Source organism: Myxocyprinus asiaticus, chromosome 44, assembly GCF_019703515.2.
Source record: "Myxocyprinus asiaticus isolate MX2 ecotype Aquarium Trade chromosome 44, UBuf_Myxa_2, whole genome shotgun sequence".
NCBI lineage: Eukaryota > Metazoa > Chordata > Actinopteri > Cypriniformes > Catostomidae > Myxocyprinus > Myxocyprinus asiaticus.
The window spans coordinates 10,082,274-10,100,456 of record NC_059387.1 but is presented as its reverse complement, the minus strand read 5'-3'; the positions used below and the strand labels follow the sequence as shown (position 1 = coordinate 10,100,456).

At 36.7% G+C, this 18,183-nt stretch overlaps 1 protein-coding gene across 1 annotated transcript; it reads left to right on the top strand.

The window, feature by feature from the left end:
• The first annotated feature begins 1,182 nt into the window (after nucleotides 1–1,182).
• LOC127434215 (coagulation factor XIII A chain-like) lies at nucleotides 1,183–16,746 on the top strand. The gene is made up of 13 exons (XM_051686779.1): nucleotides 1,183–1,602; nucleotides 2,049–2,300; nucleotides 2,477–2,595; nucleotides 2,732–2,839; nucleotides 3,039–3,216; nucleotides 5,621–5,759; nucleotides 11,293–11,396; nucleotides 11,715–11,803; nucleotides 11,921–12,074; nucleotides 12,661–12,939; nucleotides 13,122–13,282; nucleotides 13,502–13,638; nucleotides 16,602–16,746. The coding sequence occupies exons 1-13, from the start codon at nucleotides 1,449–1,451 to the stop codon at nucleotides 16,744–16,746; spliced, it is 2,019 nt and encodes a 672-aa protein (XP_051542739.1). The 5' UTR covers nucleotides 1,183–1,448.
• The last annotated feature ends 1,437 nt before the right edge of the window (nucleotides 16,747–18,183 follow it).

The following is an 18,183-nucleotide window of genomic DNA, read 5'->3' as shown; positions in this document are numbered from 1 at the left end:
AGGGCCATACATGTTAACATACAGAGATTCTTCTTGTCATATATATCAAAATAATCTTCCCCTTAAATATGCTAAATAATTCTTAGATCAGCCTTCTTAGATCTTATTTGAGCTCCAATAGCTGAAACCAATAAAGTTAACAGTTCATCTCTTTATTTTTACAGTTATTATTTTATATCTGTAACTGTAACATTAGAAAAATAAAATAAAACTGGTATCGGTATCGGTGAGTGCTGAAAAGGAAGTATCGATACTCATACTCGTTCTCCAAAAAATGGTATCGGGACATCCCTATATATATATATATATATATATATATATATATATATATATATATATATATATACTGTATAAATATATAGTGTTTTGGAGTTAGTTTTTGTGATAGGTATGTTTCAGTGAGAGTTTCTACTTCCTAAGATAGTCTTAACGCTATATTACATCACAAACAGACATTTTATACAGTGGTTCACTCAAACAGTCATCTCTTTCCATGTCTCACCTGATATATACCTCAGCTGTGTCCAAAATAAACTTGGTATTTATAAATGGTCATTGTATTTTTCTAATATTAATATGATTTCCCCTCCAGGCCAACGTGAAGACATCCTGTGAACATCATGCTACACCAACGGTTCCGTCCTCGGCACTGGAGACCCCATAGTGGTCGTGTTCCCATTGACAAATCAAACTTAACTGAGTTTAACCCACCTGTGTTTGAATCTTTTATTAGTGGTTTGACACCAAGGGGACCCACGGATGAAAGTATGAGAGTCTTAAATGTATTATTATTATTACCTGTGTTTTACCAATTTGACCAAGACAAATCCACATCCTAATTTTGACACACACTACTGAAATGTCAAACCCAACTAAGATATTTCTTAATATATTTCTTAGGATATATGTCTAATGCAATCCCACTCCAGATCCTCCCTATAAAAGCTGCATCATGACCTCAGTCAATCATTCATGCTTGTTCAGCAAGATCCTTAATCTAAAGATCTTCTTTTTTTTTTTTTTTTGGCCAACCTGAGGTCACTTTTAATTCTAAGATTAAAAGTTGCAAAGGTTCATATGTTATAAGCATCTCTGCACTGGCATACTTTCTAATAAGTTTCTGAGGTATGTAGTTTCTAGTTGCTCTTCTCTTTACATTGGCTGCCTGTGACTGATAAGCACTCCCTGACTTAGTAAGTGGTAGATTGTCATTGTCTTTAACCAGTGGGGTCAATCAAAGAAGACCCCCAAATCTTCAATGAGTATGTTCTGTGATAGTGAAGGCACAGGAGATATATGCACTAATTCTATTACACATAGCTTTCCCAAACTATTTTTTATTCTCAAACAAGTTAAATTATGTAAATTATTTTATCTCATAGTCAAGGTAAGTAAAGTAAGTATTTGCTTTTTTTCTAGCACCAAGTCCCTCAGTGGTGAGTGTTGACATGCATATGGAAGAGAACAAGAATGTTCACCACACCGACATGTACAAGAGCTCCAACCTCATTGTGCGGCGGAACCAAGAATTCACCATTACCATCAAACTTGACCGTGCCTTCGATGAACAGCAGGACAATATACAGCTGGAGTTCTTGATTGGTGAGCAACTCTAGAGACCTTCCCATATAATTTGTCACTTATTGTTGGATTTTCTTTTAATGCCAGACAGTGACAGTTATGGTTTTCCAACACAATGCAATAGGCTGAAGTTTGACACCTATTTTTTTAGATGTACAACAGTGTCTCCAATTGGCTTTATGTGTCGCAAAGTAGTAAGCAAGATGTGACAGTTTCATGCAATGTGCTGTGAAAAGATTCTATATCGTTTTGGGCAAAAATATGGAGATTTTAATTAGGTAATGTACCCATCCTCTACAAACAAATTCCAGAAAGTCACACATGAAAGACAGATTCCTAAAGCACTGGAGAAACACGAGTAGCTTAAAGCTACTCCCATGACTGCATGTTTGAGAAGCTGAATATAGAGTGGGAAAATTTTCGTTTTGTTTTGATGCCAGCAAATATCTGTTCATCTTACCTCACAGGCAGTGCACCTGATGAAAACAAGGGTACCTACATCATTGTGTTCTTTGGAAAAAATAAAGGTGAAGTGCGCTGGCAGGCTCGTGTGGTGACCACACAAGGCAGTGATGTAACCTTTGGCATAACACCAGCAGCGAGCTGCATCATAGGCAGGTTTCGTACCTTTGTCACTATAGTGTCCAATTCTGGAAAACAACGCACCCAGAGGGACCCTGACACAGATTTATATGTGCTGTTCAATCCTTGGGACCCTGGTGAGTACAAGTGTAGAATGCATACATGGCTGGCAACAAATGTGGAGCATGCATTTGACATATAACAACATGATAGCCTTTTATAAATCTGTAGTTTTTCTCGAGTCCAGCATAGGAGCATCAATATCTTGCTACATGTTTGATGGTGCATGTATACCGTATGTGTTGCCACACAGCGGATCAGGTGTATATGCCCGAAGAAACCGACAGGCAGGAGTATTTGTTGAATGAAGTGGGGACTATCTACAATGGAGAATATAACAATGTGACCTCTCTTTCATGGAACTATGGGCAGGTTGGCAGTATTTTCTTTGCCATCTTTCGAAATGATTCTTTAAATCAGAGACAAACCAATGCTCTCCCATTTCCTGTGAAAAGTTTAACCTGACGTCCACATACCTCCATTTAACTTCTTCTGTGGTTTCCTGTAGTTTCAAAAAGGAGTTCTGGATGCTTGCCTTCTGGTCATGGATGCTGGCAAAGTACCTTTGATATACCGTGGCAATGCCACTCAATTAGCCCGGCAAGGCTCAGCTCTGGTATGAACTGGCAAAGAACAACAAGAGTCAGATCATGTGAATGTGTCATTTGCCATCTTGTCAATAGGCCATATTTTTTTAGAATGGACAATGCCCCAAACTGGTTTATTTGTTTACTCTTCTACCATACTTACTAAGTAACAGGTTTTATGGGAATACACATGCCGTATATTAAAGATGCCTGATGGTATATTTTCAGATGAATGCCCAGGATGATGATGGTGTCTTGGTTGGCAACTGGAGTGGCGAATACAGCACTGGCACAGCACCCACTGCTTGGACAGGCAGTCCTGAAATCCTGCTCAATTATGCCAGTGAAGGTTGTGTGCCTGTTTCCTTTGCTCAGTGCTGGGTGTTTGCTGGTGTTCTGAACACTTGTGAGTACTGTATAGCATTTACAGATTATTTGTGTTGATTTGGGGGTTTTTGAGGCAATTTACACCTTGTATTAAGATGCATTTTGGGCAATCAATTTGAAATGGTATGATGCTAAAGACAAGTGTAAACAGGGTCCAAAACGTTTTGAGATATATCCACTCATTCAACCACATTCGGAGGTGGACAAAAACACACTGCTCACTCACCTGTCAATCAATCACTGTGCTAAAACAAGAGTTTGAAACTTTTCTGGTTATGTGCGGCTGTAATAGGAATAACCGTCCAATGGGAAAACTTTTAAAAGTGCGTACATATACATACACACTTCACAGAACATTTTCAGTGCGCCTGATATCAACCTGCAGTAACACAGATGAGAATCACACACACCCAAAGCTCAGTAAATACGGGTATTCCACTCAAATAACTGATTATTCTACTCTTAATGTCATGTTTGTGCTTAGATTAAATGCAAGTATATTTGGGAGAAACAGTGTGTCAATTTTCTTGCTTTATTTTTGTTAGTTTATTTTTTTGTGCCTTATTATCATGTAGTAATACACTGACGTAATGAATGATGTACTGTAAGGCCTGCTACTTTTGCTATACCCCAAAAATACCAGAGTCTTCTCTCCTTTATATCACTATTAATTAGCAAACAAATAAAGCATCATCTAAAATATATACATGAATGGCCGTACAACCAAAGCTATCACAGTATGTCATCATACAATCAGAGAACCTCCCCTCGAAATCTGATCACAAGTGGTCAAAAGAGACGCATCTTATGACCAGGTTTAAATGGTGATGTGTCTAGCCTGTCCACTTGTGATGGGATGCCCAAAAAGCATTTTAATACTAGGTGTATTAAACGGCTGACGTAGCGAATGCATCAGCAACATTTGGTGTCTAGTGGCTATAAACAAGAAACAAGAATGCCAAAATTTTACAGGAATATTCTGGTTTCAGTACAAGTTAAGATAAATCGACAGCATTTGTGACATAATATTGATTACCACAAGAATTAATTTAGACTCATCCCTCCTTTTCTTTAAAAATACAATGGAATTGAATGGGGCCAATCCGTAAATATTAAATTACTCCCTTTTTCAAAAGAATAGCAGCAAGACATAAACAATATGCATGCTAACATGAATTTAGTGTGATAAAATTGCTTACTAACCTTTTTAAAGTTAGATCTAACTTTAAAGCTTTGTTGCCATGATGACATAATGCCATAAACCCTAAAATGACGATTTAAACAACTTTACAGCTCAGATATCACACAAGCTTTAACGGAATAATTTATGTCAGTGCTTTTATAAAATTAGAATAATCAAATTTCTGCCTTTAAATCCTCCAAAAATTGGCCCCATTCACTTCTATTGTAAGTGCCTCACCTCGATTTTTCCTCTTTTTTTATTTTTTTTATTTTTTTTTTAGAAACGAAAGGATGAGTCTAAATGATTTTTTGTGCTGCTCAAAACTATGCCACAAATGCTGTAGATTGAGCTTTATCTGTATTGAACCCGGAATATTCCTTTAACCTGGAATTAACAGTGTTCAGTAAACTGCGTTTTGTCTATGCTTATTAAGCTGCTGCTACTAAAAAGCATGCTGACTCTCGACTATAATACTGTATATGGCTAATCCCTAGACCAAACTGGTGGGTGCAACTACGATGGAAACAGACTTTTCAATAACAGAACCTCAGATGAGCTCTTCGCTTTCAAACAAGAGTCATATCCATACTCTAACTTCTAGTTGTTTAGTTCAGGTCTGTATGCAGTACGCAGATTTTGTACATGCTGTTGTCATTACATGAATTTTTTGGGAGTAAATTGGTAAACCAAGCTTTGTGTACAGTACCGGATTTAAGGATTAGTTCACCTAAAAATGAAAATTCTCTTATCATTATTCACCCTCATGCCATCCCAAAAGTGTATGACTTTCTTTCTTCAGCAGAATACAAACAAAGATTTTTAGAAGAATATTTCAGCTCTGTAGGTCCATACAGAGCTGAAAAAGTCTGAAGCTCTAAAAAGCACATATAGCCATCATAAAAGCTATATTAATCCAGTGGATTAATGAATGTCATCTGAGGCAAAACGCTAGGTATGTGTAAGAAATAGATCAATATTTAAAACTTTTTTAACTATAAAATGTTTGCTTGTGCTCAGCTGTGGTATGCACAGGTCCCTTTAACATCTCTTTAAGCACTCGGAAGAGGAGTGACAAATTAGCTACATGTAGCTGCAGTGTGTATGTTGCCATATATCTTTTAGTGACCAAGATTCACTAAATGTTTGTGAAAAATCTGTACTGTATGTTGAGAGTTAGATGGCATATACACCTAGTTTTACGTAATTTTTTTTGGTAATATTTGTTTAACCTCCCACCCAGTCATGCGCTGTCTCGGGATCCCTGCAAGGGTCATCACCAACTTCTGCTCCGCTCACGACAACTCGGGCAACCTGAAGACAGACATTGTGCTGGATGAAACTGGGAAAATGGACCGAGACAAAACAAGAGATTCAGTCTGGTGAGATTTCTTGAACAGTGTGACACAAGCATCCAAGTGGCTTGCAATACTAGATCTTGATCTAGTCAACTTGATCAGTTGTTCCTTGATTGAATTTTTTTATTTTTTATTTTTATAAAAATGTTTATTGATTCAAATAAACAGGGTAACACAAACAGAGCATACACACACTGAATCAATTTATAAAATTATATGTCCCTTCCCCTGAACACCCCCCCCCCCCACTACACACAACCAGTGGTCCGACACAAAATGAAAATAACCACACATATATATACAGAAAAAAGAAAAAAAAAACTTTAAAAGGAAACACTTAAGAATAAATATATATATATAAAAAACAATCTAATTTACAAATATATATCCAAACCAAACAAAATGTCTCTCTCCACAGCCCGTCATCGAGCACCCCCAAAAAGGCCAAAAACCTGCCCCATTTCTTATCATATGCATCCGAATTGCCAAGCCGTCTATATGACATCTCTTGAAATGACGCTACTTTGCCCAATTCGGTGCACCATTCATAAAAAGAGGGAGCACCCGTGAACTTCCATCCCCTCACAATTATCTGTCTCCTGATCATCACGCCGGTGAGGACCCACCTCTTTACATACCCATCAGCTATATCCATAACCGCCCCATCGCCCAACACACAAAGTCTGGGACAAAACAGAACCTGAGTGCCCAGGACCTTGGAAACAAAATTATGGACTCTCAACCACAACTCCTGAATCTTCAAACAAGACCAGAAGGCATGTAATAAATCTCCATCCTCCAACTGGCAACGGCAACAGGTGGGTGTGTCTTTTAAACCCAGACTATACAATCTAGAGGGGGTCCAATATAATCGATGCAAAATCTTAAATTGCATCAGACGGACCCTTGCATCTCTAGATGTAGACTTAATGTTTTTTAGAATCCTATTCCACACTCCCTCCTCCAATACCAAGTTCAAATCTTTCTCCCACAATCTCTTGAGAAAAGTCGAAGTTCTGTCCCCCAGACTCTGAATTAACAGGGAGTAATACACTGATGCCTCATGACCTTTTCCAAAAGCAGAAATCACCTCTCCTAGAGTATCTGCTGCTTTAGGGGGGTGTATGCTACTCCCAAAATAGTACAGAGCAAGTGGCGTAACTGAAGATACCTAAAAAACTGAGATCTGTGGATCCCAAAATATTGAACCAAATTTTCAAAGGATCTCATCACACCACTCTCATAAAGATCACCTAGTGTATTAACCCCTCGCAATCCACTCTGACCAACAAAAAGGGGACTTATTAATGCATAGTTTGGGGTTTAGCCATAGGCTCGAGGCAACATTTAGATAATTATCTGAGTTAAACACTCTGGACACTTTTGTCCATACTGAGTGCAAATGTGAAATAACGGGGTGTGATTTAACTTCACTGGTTAGTTTGGTGGAAAGTCTTTGCAATGGCAAAATAGGGGCAAGCAGTTCTTGTTCAATGTAGAACCAGGGAGGGGCTCTTTCAGGTGGAAGCGACCAATGAGACAAATGTCTGAGACCGGATGATATTGATGAGACGCCTGATGTTATCAGAAGAGCTACGGCCCCGAATAAACCCCACCTGATCTATATGTATAAGAGATATCATAACCTTACTTAATCGGTTAGCCAAAATTTTTGACAATATTTTTACATCTAGTTGGATCAGGGAGATTGGACAGTAACTTTTACACTCACTTGGATCTTTGTCCTTTTTAAGAATCAGACTGATCCGGGCTTGTGTCATGGTTGGAGGAAGCTTTCCATTCTTTAATGATTCTGTATAAACTTCTAACAAAAGTGGAGCCAATTCTGTAGCATAGAATCTAAAAAATTCTGCAGCAAAACCATCTGGCCTCGGAGCCTTGCCTGTAGGTAGGGACTACCTACCTCATCAAGCTCCTCCAAGGCTATCTCAGAATCAAGAGCATTCTTTTGCTCAGTCTTCAGTTTAGGAAGATCTAATGGTTCCACAAAGTTTCTAATATCTTCATCAGTGGACGAAGATGTGGAACAATAAAGACAAATATAGAATTCTTTAAAGGCATTATTAATATCAGTGGCCAGGGTAAAAATGTCACCACCAGCAGATTTCACTGATGGAATGATAGAAAGAGACTCTCTCTGTCTTATATATCTAGCCAAAAGCTTCCCTGCTTTGTCCCCCAACTCAAAGTATGACTGTCTTGCCCTGAATAACCAAAACACTACTTTCCGCGAGAAAATAGTATTATATCTATATTTCAATTGGGTCAATTCTCTGAGGCCATCAGCTGACATACGACGCTTCAGCTAAGCCTCTGCATTTTTAATATTCCCTTACAACTCCACGAGTTCTCGTGCTTTGGATTTTTTGATGAATGAGGAATACTGTATGATCTGACCCCTAAGAACTGCCTTAAGTGCCTCCCAAGCCACACCCACAGAGGTTACCGAGGACCAGTTGGTCTCCATATAAACATTGATTTCAGTCTTTAATATTTGTTGGAAATCAGGATTTTGCAAAAGGGACACATTAAGGCACCAACTATATGATTTATTTTTTCTCTATATGTGGCATCACCTCTAAACTCACCAGGGCGTGATCTGAGACTAAGATATTTCCAATTGAGCAATCCACAACAGATGAAATGAGGGATTTGGATATATAAAAAAAAAAATCTATTCTAGAATAAATTTTATGGACTGATGAAAAAAATATATAGTCCCTACCAGATGTGTTCAAAAGTCTCCAAATATCCGTAAGACCAAGATTTTTACACATCCTGTGATGTGTCAATGTTGCTCTAGGGGGCTTACACACTTTTGCTTCACTGTGATCAAGGACTGAGTCCATCAAAAGATTAAAGTTCCTCCCAATATTATATCATGAGGGGTGCCAGCGGCTTGCAACATCCCTTCAAGATCTATAAAAAAGCCCTGATCATCAGCATTAGGTGCATAAATATTAGCCAAAGTCAACCTTTGCCCCTGAATTTCAACTAAAACAATAATGACTCTTCCTAATTTATCTTTAGTCTGTCTGAGACACTTGAATTGTAAATGTTTATTTACCAATATAATGTCTCCCTTGCTCTTACTTGAGCCAGCACTAAAAAAAACGTCCACCCCATATCTTCCTAAATTTTTCAGCTTCCTACGGGGAGAGATGTGTTTCTTGAAGAAACACTATATCATATTTCTTACGTAATAACCTTCCTTCTTTTTATGAGGTGCCCCAACCCATTCACATTCCATGTGGAGAGAGATAGTACACTCATATTAACATTTGACATTTTGATAAAGTAGAAAAAATAAATTGTGTGTCAAAAACAAAATTATACAGACCACATTCCCCATTAGTGAAACAATCAAACCCCGAACTTCCCCCCGAACAAAACAAACAGAAAAAAGAAAAACGTGCACATTAACCCTGCGCACGACAGCGCCAAGCGGCGACAATCCTTCTAAACTCAAAAATCCATGAACGCCCACGAGCCCCCATGACAGCTTTGCCATCGGATTGCTCAATTTTGCCTCACAAATTTGTGAGAAAAACAGGCTCCAGCCGCTTGGTGGTGCCAACGCAAAAAGCAAAAAGAAACCAAAATGACGCCCAGCTTCCTCAAGAGTAAGTACAGTGAGTCGACTCACTCACATGAGAAACATCCAATGGTTTACTCAGTCATTGATTCAATAAAAGACATTGCCTGATTGGGACAAGTAAATACTTTGAGACCGACCTTCATTTCTATTCTCAGTTTGGCTGGAAACATCAGAGCAAACGAGATCTTTCGCCGATGTAAGAGTTTCTTACATTCATTGAACCGATCGCGTTTCTCTCTTGTCGAACTCACAAAGTCCGGGAACAAGAAAATATTATGGTTCTTCCAAGAAAGCTTCCCTTTGCTCCTCGCTTGGCGCAACACAAGATCTTTATCGGATGATCTCAGAAATCTTGCCAAAATCGATCTGGGCCTATCTCCCTCAGCAGATCTGTGAGCTGGGACTCTGTGAGCTCGCTTGATTTCCAGCTTGTGGCCTGTTATGCCGAGCAGACTCGGGAAGAGCTCGTCTAGGAATTTCACCATATCTCTGCCCTCCTCATGCTCAGGAATTCCAACAATTCGAACGTTATTCCTGCGGCTTCTATTCTCAAGATCTTCAAGCTTTTCAAGGAGATGTTCCAGATCAAATTTGGTCGCGGATAATTCCCTCTCCGAAGATTCCAGACAATCGTTTCATCTCTCAACATCTGACACTCTTGTAACTTGTTCAGAGAATTTTATTTCCATCGCCGTAATCGATCGACGTATTACAGCGAGATCCTCCAAGTCAGCAAGAATCCTCGTCAACATCACCGACATGTTGGACAACTGACGCTGGATTCCTTCTCCCGCTGCGCCATCCAAATCGAGTCCCCGGTCTGTAGACCTATCGGGGCTTTCATCCTGAACACGTAAGTGTCTTTTAATGTCTCCAGAGCCCGAGGATTTTGACTTCTTTGCCATGTTTTGCATCAAAGAGCAAATGTGTAACTGGGTGTATCAAAATTCACCAGATTATAACATGAAAATAATTAAAAATTTAGCAAAGTGTGCAGAGTTCGTCGCTCACACGTCTGCTTCTTGCATGGCGTCCAAATTAATTGATTGAATTTAGTGATTTTAATTTAATGTATAACATGGGCAATGCTTTGAAATAAGGTTCTATTTGTTTACATTTGTAAATGCATTAAGTATCACAAACCAACTATCAAATATACTGTATGTATGTATGTATGTATATATATATATATATATATATATATATATATATATATATATATATATTTTTTTTTTTTTTCATAGAATATATATACACTACCGGTCAAAAGTTATGAAACACTTACTTATTCTTTATTATAATATTTTTATGGAATTATGTTGTGACTAAACAAAATCCAAAATAAATTAAAACTGTGTTATATTTTTGCATCTTCAAAGTTGTCACCCTTTGCCTAGAATTTGCAGACATGTACTCTTGACATTTTCTCAACCAACTTCTTGAGGTATCACCCTGGGATACTTTTTAAACAGAGTTCCCATCTATGTTGGGCACTTATTGGCTGCTTTTCTTTATTATTTGGTCCAAGTCATCAATTTCAATAACTTTTTTTTAAATTTAAGTTTTATAATGAAATAAATTAACATGTTGGCACAATTATATAGTATATAATATAATATATTAAATTTACTTTTAATTTTAAAAAAGCATTAATATATGATAATATCAATATATGATATTAATGTATGAAATTTAACATTAACAATGGTTAATAAGTGCTGCTAATATATTGTTCATTGTTAGGTCATGTTAACTAATGTATTTAATTAATTTAAACAAATAAAACCTAATTGTAAAGTATTATCATAATTTGTTTAGCTTTTTTTTTTAAGTATTGGGATGATATATTGATGTGATATACAGTAATCTGTGTTAACATTTTGATTAGTAGTATATATTGAATGTAGGTTAGTGACAATGATACTGTGTTTTCAACAGGAACTACCACTGCTGGAATGAAGTGTACATGAAGAGGCTCGATCTACCAGAAAAATACTCTGGCTGGCAGGTGATTGACTGCACCCCACAGGAGACCAGTGATGGTAAATATCTAAAATATTTAAATGTTTCTACCAGGTAAATTGGCTATTATTTATTGCTAAATTATTACCCCTTGCTAAACAAATCTATATCTTTGAATAGGTCTGATATGTCCAATGTGTGCTTTGAGGGTTCTGAGTGTTTGGGTTATTTTGGGATCACTAATTTGCATTTTATTTAACCATATGTTTTGCAATAAGCCTTTAGAACAGTGTTTAACGAACATGTAGACATTATTTTAATGTGACATGTAGTTGCGTGACATTCAGCAGGATTAGCTTTCAGTATTTACCTACAGTGTTTTACCTTCTCTTGTGTAGGTCTTTATCGATGTGGCCCGACATCTGTCAATGCCATCAAAGAAGGAGAGCTCAGCTTTCAGTTTGATGCAAGGTTTGTCTTTGCAGAGGTAAGAAACATGTCCACTCTTTTTGCAGTTTTTACCTATTTTATTTAAATCAGGCTTAATTTATAAGATCTTAAATGCAAATGTAGCGCTTAACCACAACAAATTATTTGTCTTTAGCTTAACAGTGATGTGGTTTTTCATAAGTCTAATAAGTATGGAAAAACAAAGGTCATCTATGTGGACACCGCGTATGTGGGAAAGCTCGTTGTGACCAAAAAGTTGAACAGTAGCGACTATGAGGATATCACATCTAACTATAAATATCCAGAGGGTAAGTGCATCCGTTTTCATTTCACATTAGTCAATAGAATCAAAAAGCCATGTGCCATTACAGCAGGAGAGCTGCATTAGATCAAGCCACGTGATTAAGAAGATCTGCACTACTAGTCACGACTAGTCAAAAAAGACCATAAAATCACAGTAAAAATAGTCAATACGAATCATGCACTATATTCCAAATCTTCTGAATCCATATGTAATGGGAGCCAGCTGGTACGTGATAGCAATGCGATATGTGATAACCTCACTCCCTGGCCTGAAGAGGTGCACTAGTGACTGATGCTAGAGGCTGTAGCCTTTAGACTCCTCGTTAGCGCGCACGCCTCCCATGCCGGCTGATGCCAGTTCGAATCCCGCTTAGAGAGAGTCGAGCAGGACTGGTTTCACATACAATCACTTTCTGAAAATTATTTAAGTAATTCACATTCAGATCAATAAAATTGAGTACCCAAAACAAATACGGTGCAGGTTGGAAGTCAATAATATCAAACCTCATTAGCTTTTGCATGTCCCATGACCAAACCGTCATGATGCTTGGTTTGCTTGTGAAATTTTACCTTTAACCTTCCTGACTCCAGCTAGTATCAAGGAGAGGGAGACCATGCAGTTGGCAGAGAGTCGTGGTGTTCCTCCCAGGGATTACGTCCCACTTGGTGAAGCTGGTGTGGATATAGATCTCTACGCTGACACCATCAAAATGGGTGACAACTTCCCGCTGACCATTAGCATTAAGAACCGGAACAGCAAAACCTGCAATGTCCAATGCTGCCTCACTGGCAGTGTGGTGTATTACACGGGGGTCACCAGCACCTCCTTCAAGTTTGAAACCAAAGATGCAACTGTGCAGCCCCTGTCGAGTGAGTCAGACTTTACTAATAAAAGTGATCCAGGTTTATTTAGGTTTACGAATTATTGCACACATTGCACTCTTTATTTTGTTGTTACTGTTGCTATATAGCATGTCTTTGTAACACTAACGACTCTAAGAACATTGTCCATGAATTATAGTGTTATCATAAAATGTCTTCACATTTGACAGCACAGACACTGAGGATAGATATCCGAGCTGTGGAGTACATGCCCTACCTGGTGGAACAGTCCAACCTGCACTTTATTGTGTACAGTTACATTGAGGATAGAGATGTGTCCATTTCAAAGATGAAAGTTGTCAATCTCCGCCCTCCTGAACTTCTTATACAGGTACATTTCCCCAATCACATTTCAGAGGGAAACTTGTGAATGTGTAACACATTTTATAGACGTTAGTATAATTTGTGTTACATGTTTTGTTCAACTGTTGCCATGCAGATTTTACAAGCTTACCTGAATAGTTGCACAAAAAAAAAAAAACAATGTGTAGTTGCACTTGATGAGTGTTGAATACATGTATTGATGCTCTGCGTTATAATTCATCTACAGGTGACTGGAACTCCCCGGGTTGGCAAGGATTTCATGGTCAGTGTGGAATTCATGAATCCCTATAATTTCACCCTGAAAGACGTTGAGCTCCGCCTTGATGGACCTGATTTGATACAGACTAAAACTAAAAAATACAAGTGAGCTTAGTATTTCTTACACAATTACTCTGATATTCAAAACCAGCTAGTGGAGTATAACAAACACAGTTGAATAGATGGCTGCACACACTATATTTATAATGATGCAGGACATCTAGAGATCCACAGAGACATACCATTAATTTACGTATAATTGTACCAGTTTTAGTATTACTTAATAGTAAAAAGCATAGTATAATTTTAGGAGTGTTATTACTGGAATTGTAAAAAGTTTGTTACTTAAAGGGATAGTTTACCCAAAAATGAAAATTCTCTTATCATTTACTCATCCTCATGCCATCCCAGATGTGTGTGACTTTCTTTCTTCTGCTGAACACAAACAATTATTTTCAGCTCTGTAGGTCCATATAATGCAAGTGAATGGTGACCAAAACTTTGAAGCTCCAAAAAACACATAAACACATCATAAAAGTAATCCATAAGACTCCAGTGGTTAAATATGTCTTCAAAAGCTATATGATCTGTGTGGGTGAGAAACAGATTTAAGTGTCTTTTTTTACTATAAATCTCCACTTTCACATTTTTGCATTCTTCAGGCATATCACCACCTACTGGTCAGGGAGGAAAATGTATAGTAAAAACTGACTTACAGTTTTTCACAATTGCTAAGACACATTTCTTGAAACCTTTGCCCATTTTCTCACAGCTTTAAACACAAAACCAAATTTTCATACTACATTAAAAAAAAAACCTGACTCTTCTGGCAAAATCAAACAATTGCTTCAAAACCATTTAATCTGTGCTCAAAATCAAACAATGCTTTCAGATCATACACACAGCCAGTCAATATATAAACACTAGGGATGTGCCCGAAGCCGAATACCCTATTCGGAAAGGTACGAATAATGACTTCAAAACGAATAACGGATTCATCTGAATAATATTAAAAAAAAAATATTCGTTTGACTGATAATCCAGGAAGTACAAGAATAAAACGACATTGTAAATAAACATATGCAAAATTACTATGAATCTGTGCAGCCAATATTTCTAATGTGTAATAAAGGAAAATGCGCACGGTGTGATTTCAGATCGGATGGCCGCAGTCTTGACTCCGTTTGTGGTCTGTGTTAACTGTGCACGTCTGAAGCTTGTCAGGTGTAACATTAACTAACATACAACATCATATATACTTTCCAATTCTTGAAATGTCTGTGTTAATGTATCACACGATTCACACGTGATTCCCATGTATTTATTTATAGACTAAACCTGAGCGCAATGTTAAATCCTGACCTGAAGTGATGAGTTCACGTCAGAGCTCGTCTATCCACCTCTTAAAGTTGACCACATTTATATCCACATCAGTGATTAGGGTAATTATCTGGATAAGACTTAATTCTAAAAGTAGTTAAAATGCTGCATAAAGGTTTAAATGCTCCATAGAGTATTTATCTATTAGGAACATTCCTCCTTATGTAAAACGAAGAAACTGAAACATGCTCCGTCTTTTTTTCTTCTTCTTTAAACTGTGCTAAATTTGAAAATGTTAAGTGTTCTTGAGCTCTGGAAAGGCACTATATAAATTTAACATTATTATTATTATTATTATTATTAAACTAAATAATGGTGTCCTATTGTAAATATTCCTAATAGACTTGCAGGACTTACACCTGTTTGTAGGCTATATTGATTTTTTATTATTTCTTTTAATGTTTGAATTTGTATTTATTATTCACTGCAAAATGTGTGCTTAAAAAGTAAATAATAATTTAATTAAATAATAATTGTATAACAATAATAATAATAATAATGATTATTATTATTACTGTATTAGGCTATTATTATGAAAAGGCATATACAAGGCATTTTATTAATAGAAACTAGCACTTCCGGTTTAAGCCCCGCCCACATCCGGTTCTATCAGAATACAGAGACAGATACAGATAATGGCCTTGCTGCACACCCCTAATAAACACTACAGCGCATTCATTAGACACTACATCAAAAAATGGAGAACACAGCATCCAGGGCATGTAGTTACAGATTTTTTTTTTTATTGTATATAGTAAACGCAACTTACAGTAGTACAGTGAATATATTGTATACTGTAAGTTCTGCAAGTAATACAATATTGAATGCCTCTATATTCAGCACTTGCATACTGTAAAAATACAGTAGTCCAACTGCAAAACCCCAAAAATCAAAGAACACTCTAAATGAAAAGCACACTACAGTACATGCAAAAATGTTGTGCAACCGCAAAATCAAAGTCAATGAGAAATTCATTCTGCCTCAGCATCGCGTTTTCACATCCTTAGAAACAAGTGTGAAACGTCATTGTGTGTAAACGATGACAACTGTGTTGTAGTGTTTAACTTTTCCACCCGTGTTTACCGTTTTGCAACACAAGTGTATCACAGTGCGAAATGTGTTTTAGTCAGTGAGAATGTGTTTGGAGTTTTGTAAAAAAATGTGGATGAGATTTGCTAATGTTGTGTAACTACCTGAACTTGTTTAAGGTTTTGACAAAAGAGTGATTGATACAACAAATGGGTTTAGGCCACTGATCATTTGGTTCAGGGAATGCGGTTTAGTGTTTTAGCAATTCAGAAAAACTGTAAATATTGATCAATTGTGACTTGAAACTATTATATGTATATATATATATATATATATATATATATATATATATATATATATATATATATATTTTTTTTTTTTATTGATTTATTCCTTTTAGCATCTGTTGAAAAAATAACATTCTATCAGTTCACAAAGAATAATGAATTTGAAGTAAATAAAAAATTATAACTTGCTATACTAAAGTACACTCAAGCAGACCTTTGGAGCTCATAACAGTTACTAGTGACAAAAGTTTATAAAACTTTGTGTTTATATGTGTGTATCTCTTGTTCTCTGCAGAAACAGACCTTCAGCACTCAGAATTCTCAAACTATTTGGTCTCTGACAGTATTGTGTGTGTGTGTTTCTACTTGCAGGCAGATTTTACCTGGTGGCTCAGTGAAATATAAAGAGTCAATCTTCCCTCTGATTTCCGGGAAGAAAAAGCTAATAGCATGCCTGGACTGCAGTGCATTGAGACAGGTCACCGCTCAGATAGATGTCGAAGTACTGAAAGTTTGAAAGAGAGAATGGGGTGTGGGGGGGGGGGGGGGGGGGGATCCCAGTCCCAGTCCCAGTCCCAGTCCCAGTCCCAGTCCCATTTTCTTGTTTTACTTTGCTTGCTTCACAATGTTAATTTGAAATGCAATCTAATGTGCAAATGTACATGTAAAGTACATTGTTACCTTAACTGAGGAGCTATTCTACCTGATCGGACCCTTACAATTCATTTTATTGGTGTAACCTTATGCATTCAGGTTGACTTAGTGGTGTTAAATATTATTTTTGATTTGAATCATTTATTTAGTTAATTTAGATGCTACCACATGAAGCAACATTTTTAAGTTAACACTTTTCACCAGGCATCCAAAACACAACGTGTGTTTTTAATGTGAGGTGTGAAATATATCAAGACAAGATGCTCTGAAATGTGATATAATGTTCATCTGCACCTACACATGACTTATTTTTGGTTGGGGGCCATTTTATTGGTTTTGGGAAGAAGAGATAAAGTACTGTCTTAACTAAAATGCTACAGTAATCACAATATATTATTGATTTTCTCTGCTATAATTGCTATAATGCCATGGACTATATTTCACTAATGCAAACTAACAATAAAGATCAAGCAGAAAACATTTTTGATGGATGTGATTATTTATACTGCAAATTTTCACTTTGAAAGCAACAGCTCATAACTTGACACCTCTTACTAGTGGGATAACATTTAGTTTTGTTGATGCATAGACAAATCCTGCCAGTGCAAATGCATGTATCTTAAAATATGACTTGATTAATCATTAGTGTTGGTAAATAATTTATTTAAAATGCTAACATTTAAATGAATCACAATTTGTTAACTTATAATATTGAAAATCAAACAAAAACAACAACACATATTAAAATATACTGTATTGTTTATCTGTGCGAACTACTGGCTACAGCACATGGATGGGTTGGAAGCAGAATTTAGTGCTATGGAGGCCAATGAATGCAAGAAATAGTGCCTGGTGCCACCCATTTTGAAGTAGAGGAATATTTTGAATTTGACAAAAGGCCTGGTAAACATGACAGCACTGTAAAAAACTTTCCAAAAGTGTAAATAACTGTTTTTGCTGTTTTGGTTAGGCAAACAACCCAGAAAAAGTCTGAACTACAGTTTTCTTAAAATACATTCCTGCAGCCTAACCAAGATTAACAAATAATAGAGACCTCAAAACTGCCTTAATGACAAGTATACAAATGTTTCCTGCTTATTTGTCTTTTCATTTTAAGCTTTTGAGAAAGATAGGCTTGATATTGAGGTAAGCATATCATGCCAGGCTCACCTTGTTTTTGTAACATTATTTTAAAATCTAGTGTATAATAAATTAATAAATGCTAATAATGCTAATAATCTTTGATGGTAATGTTTATAACTAATTATCAACAAGCACTGATGTTTTTTCATACTGACCA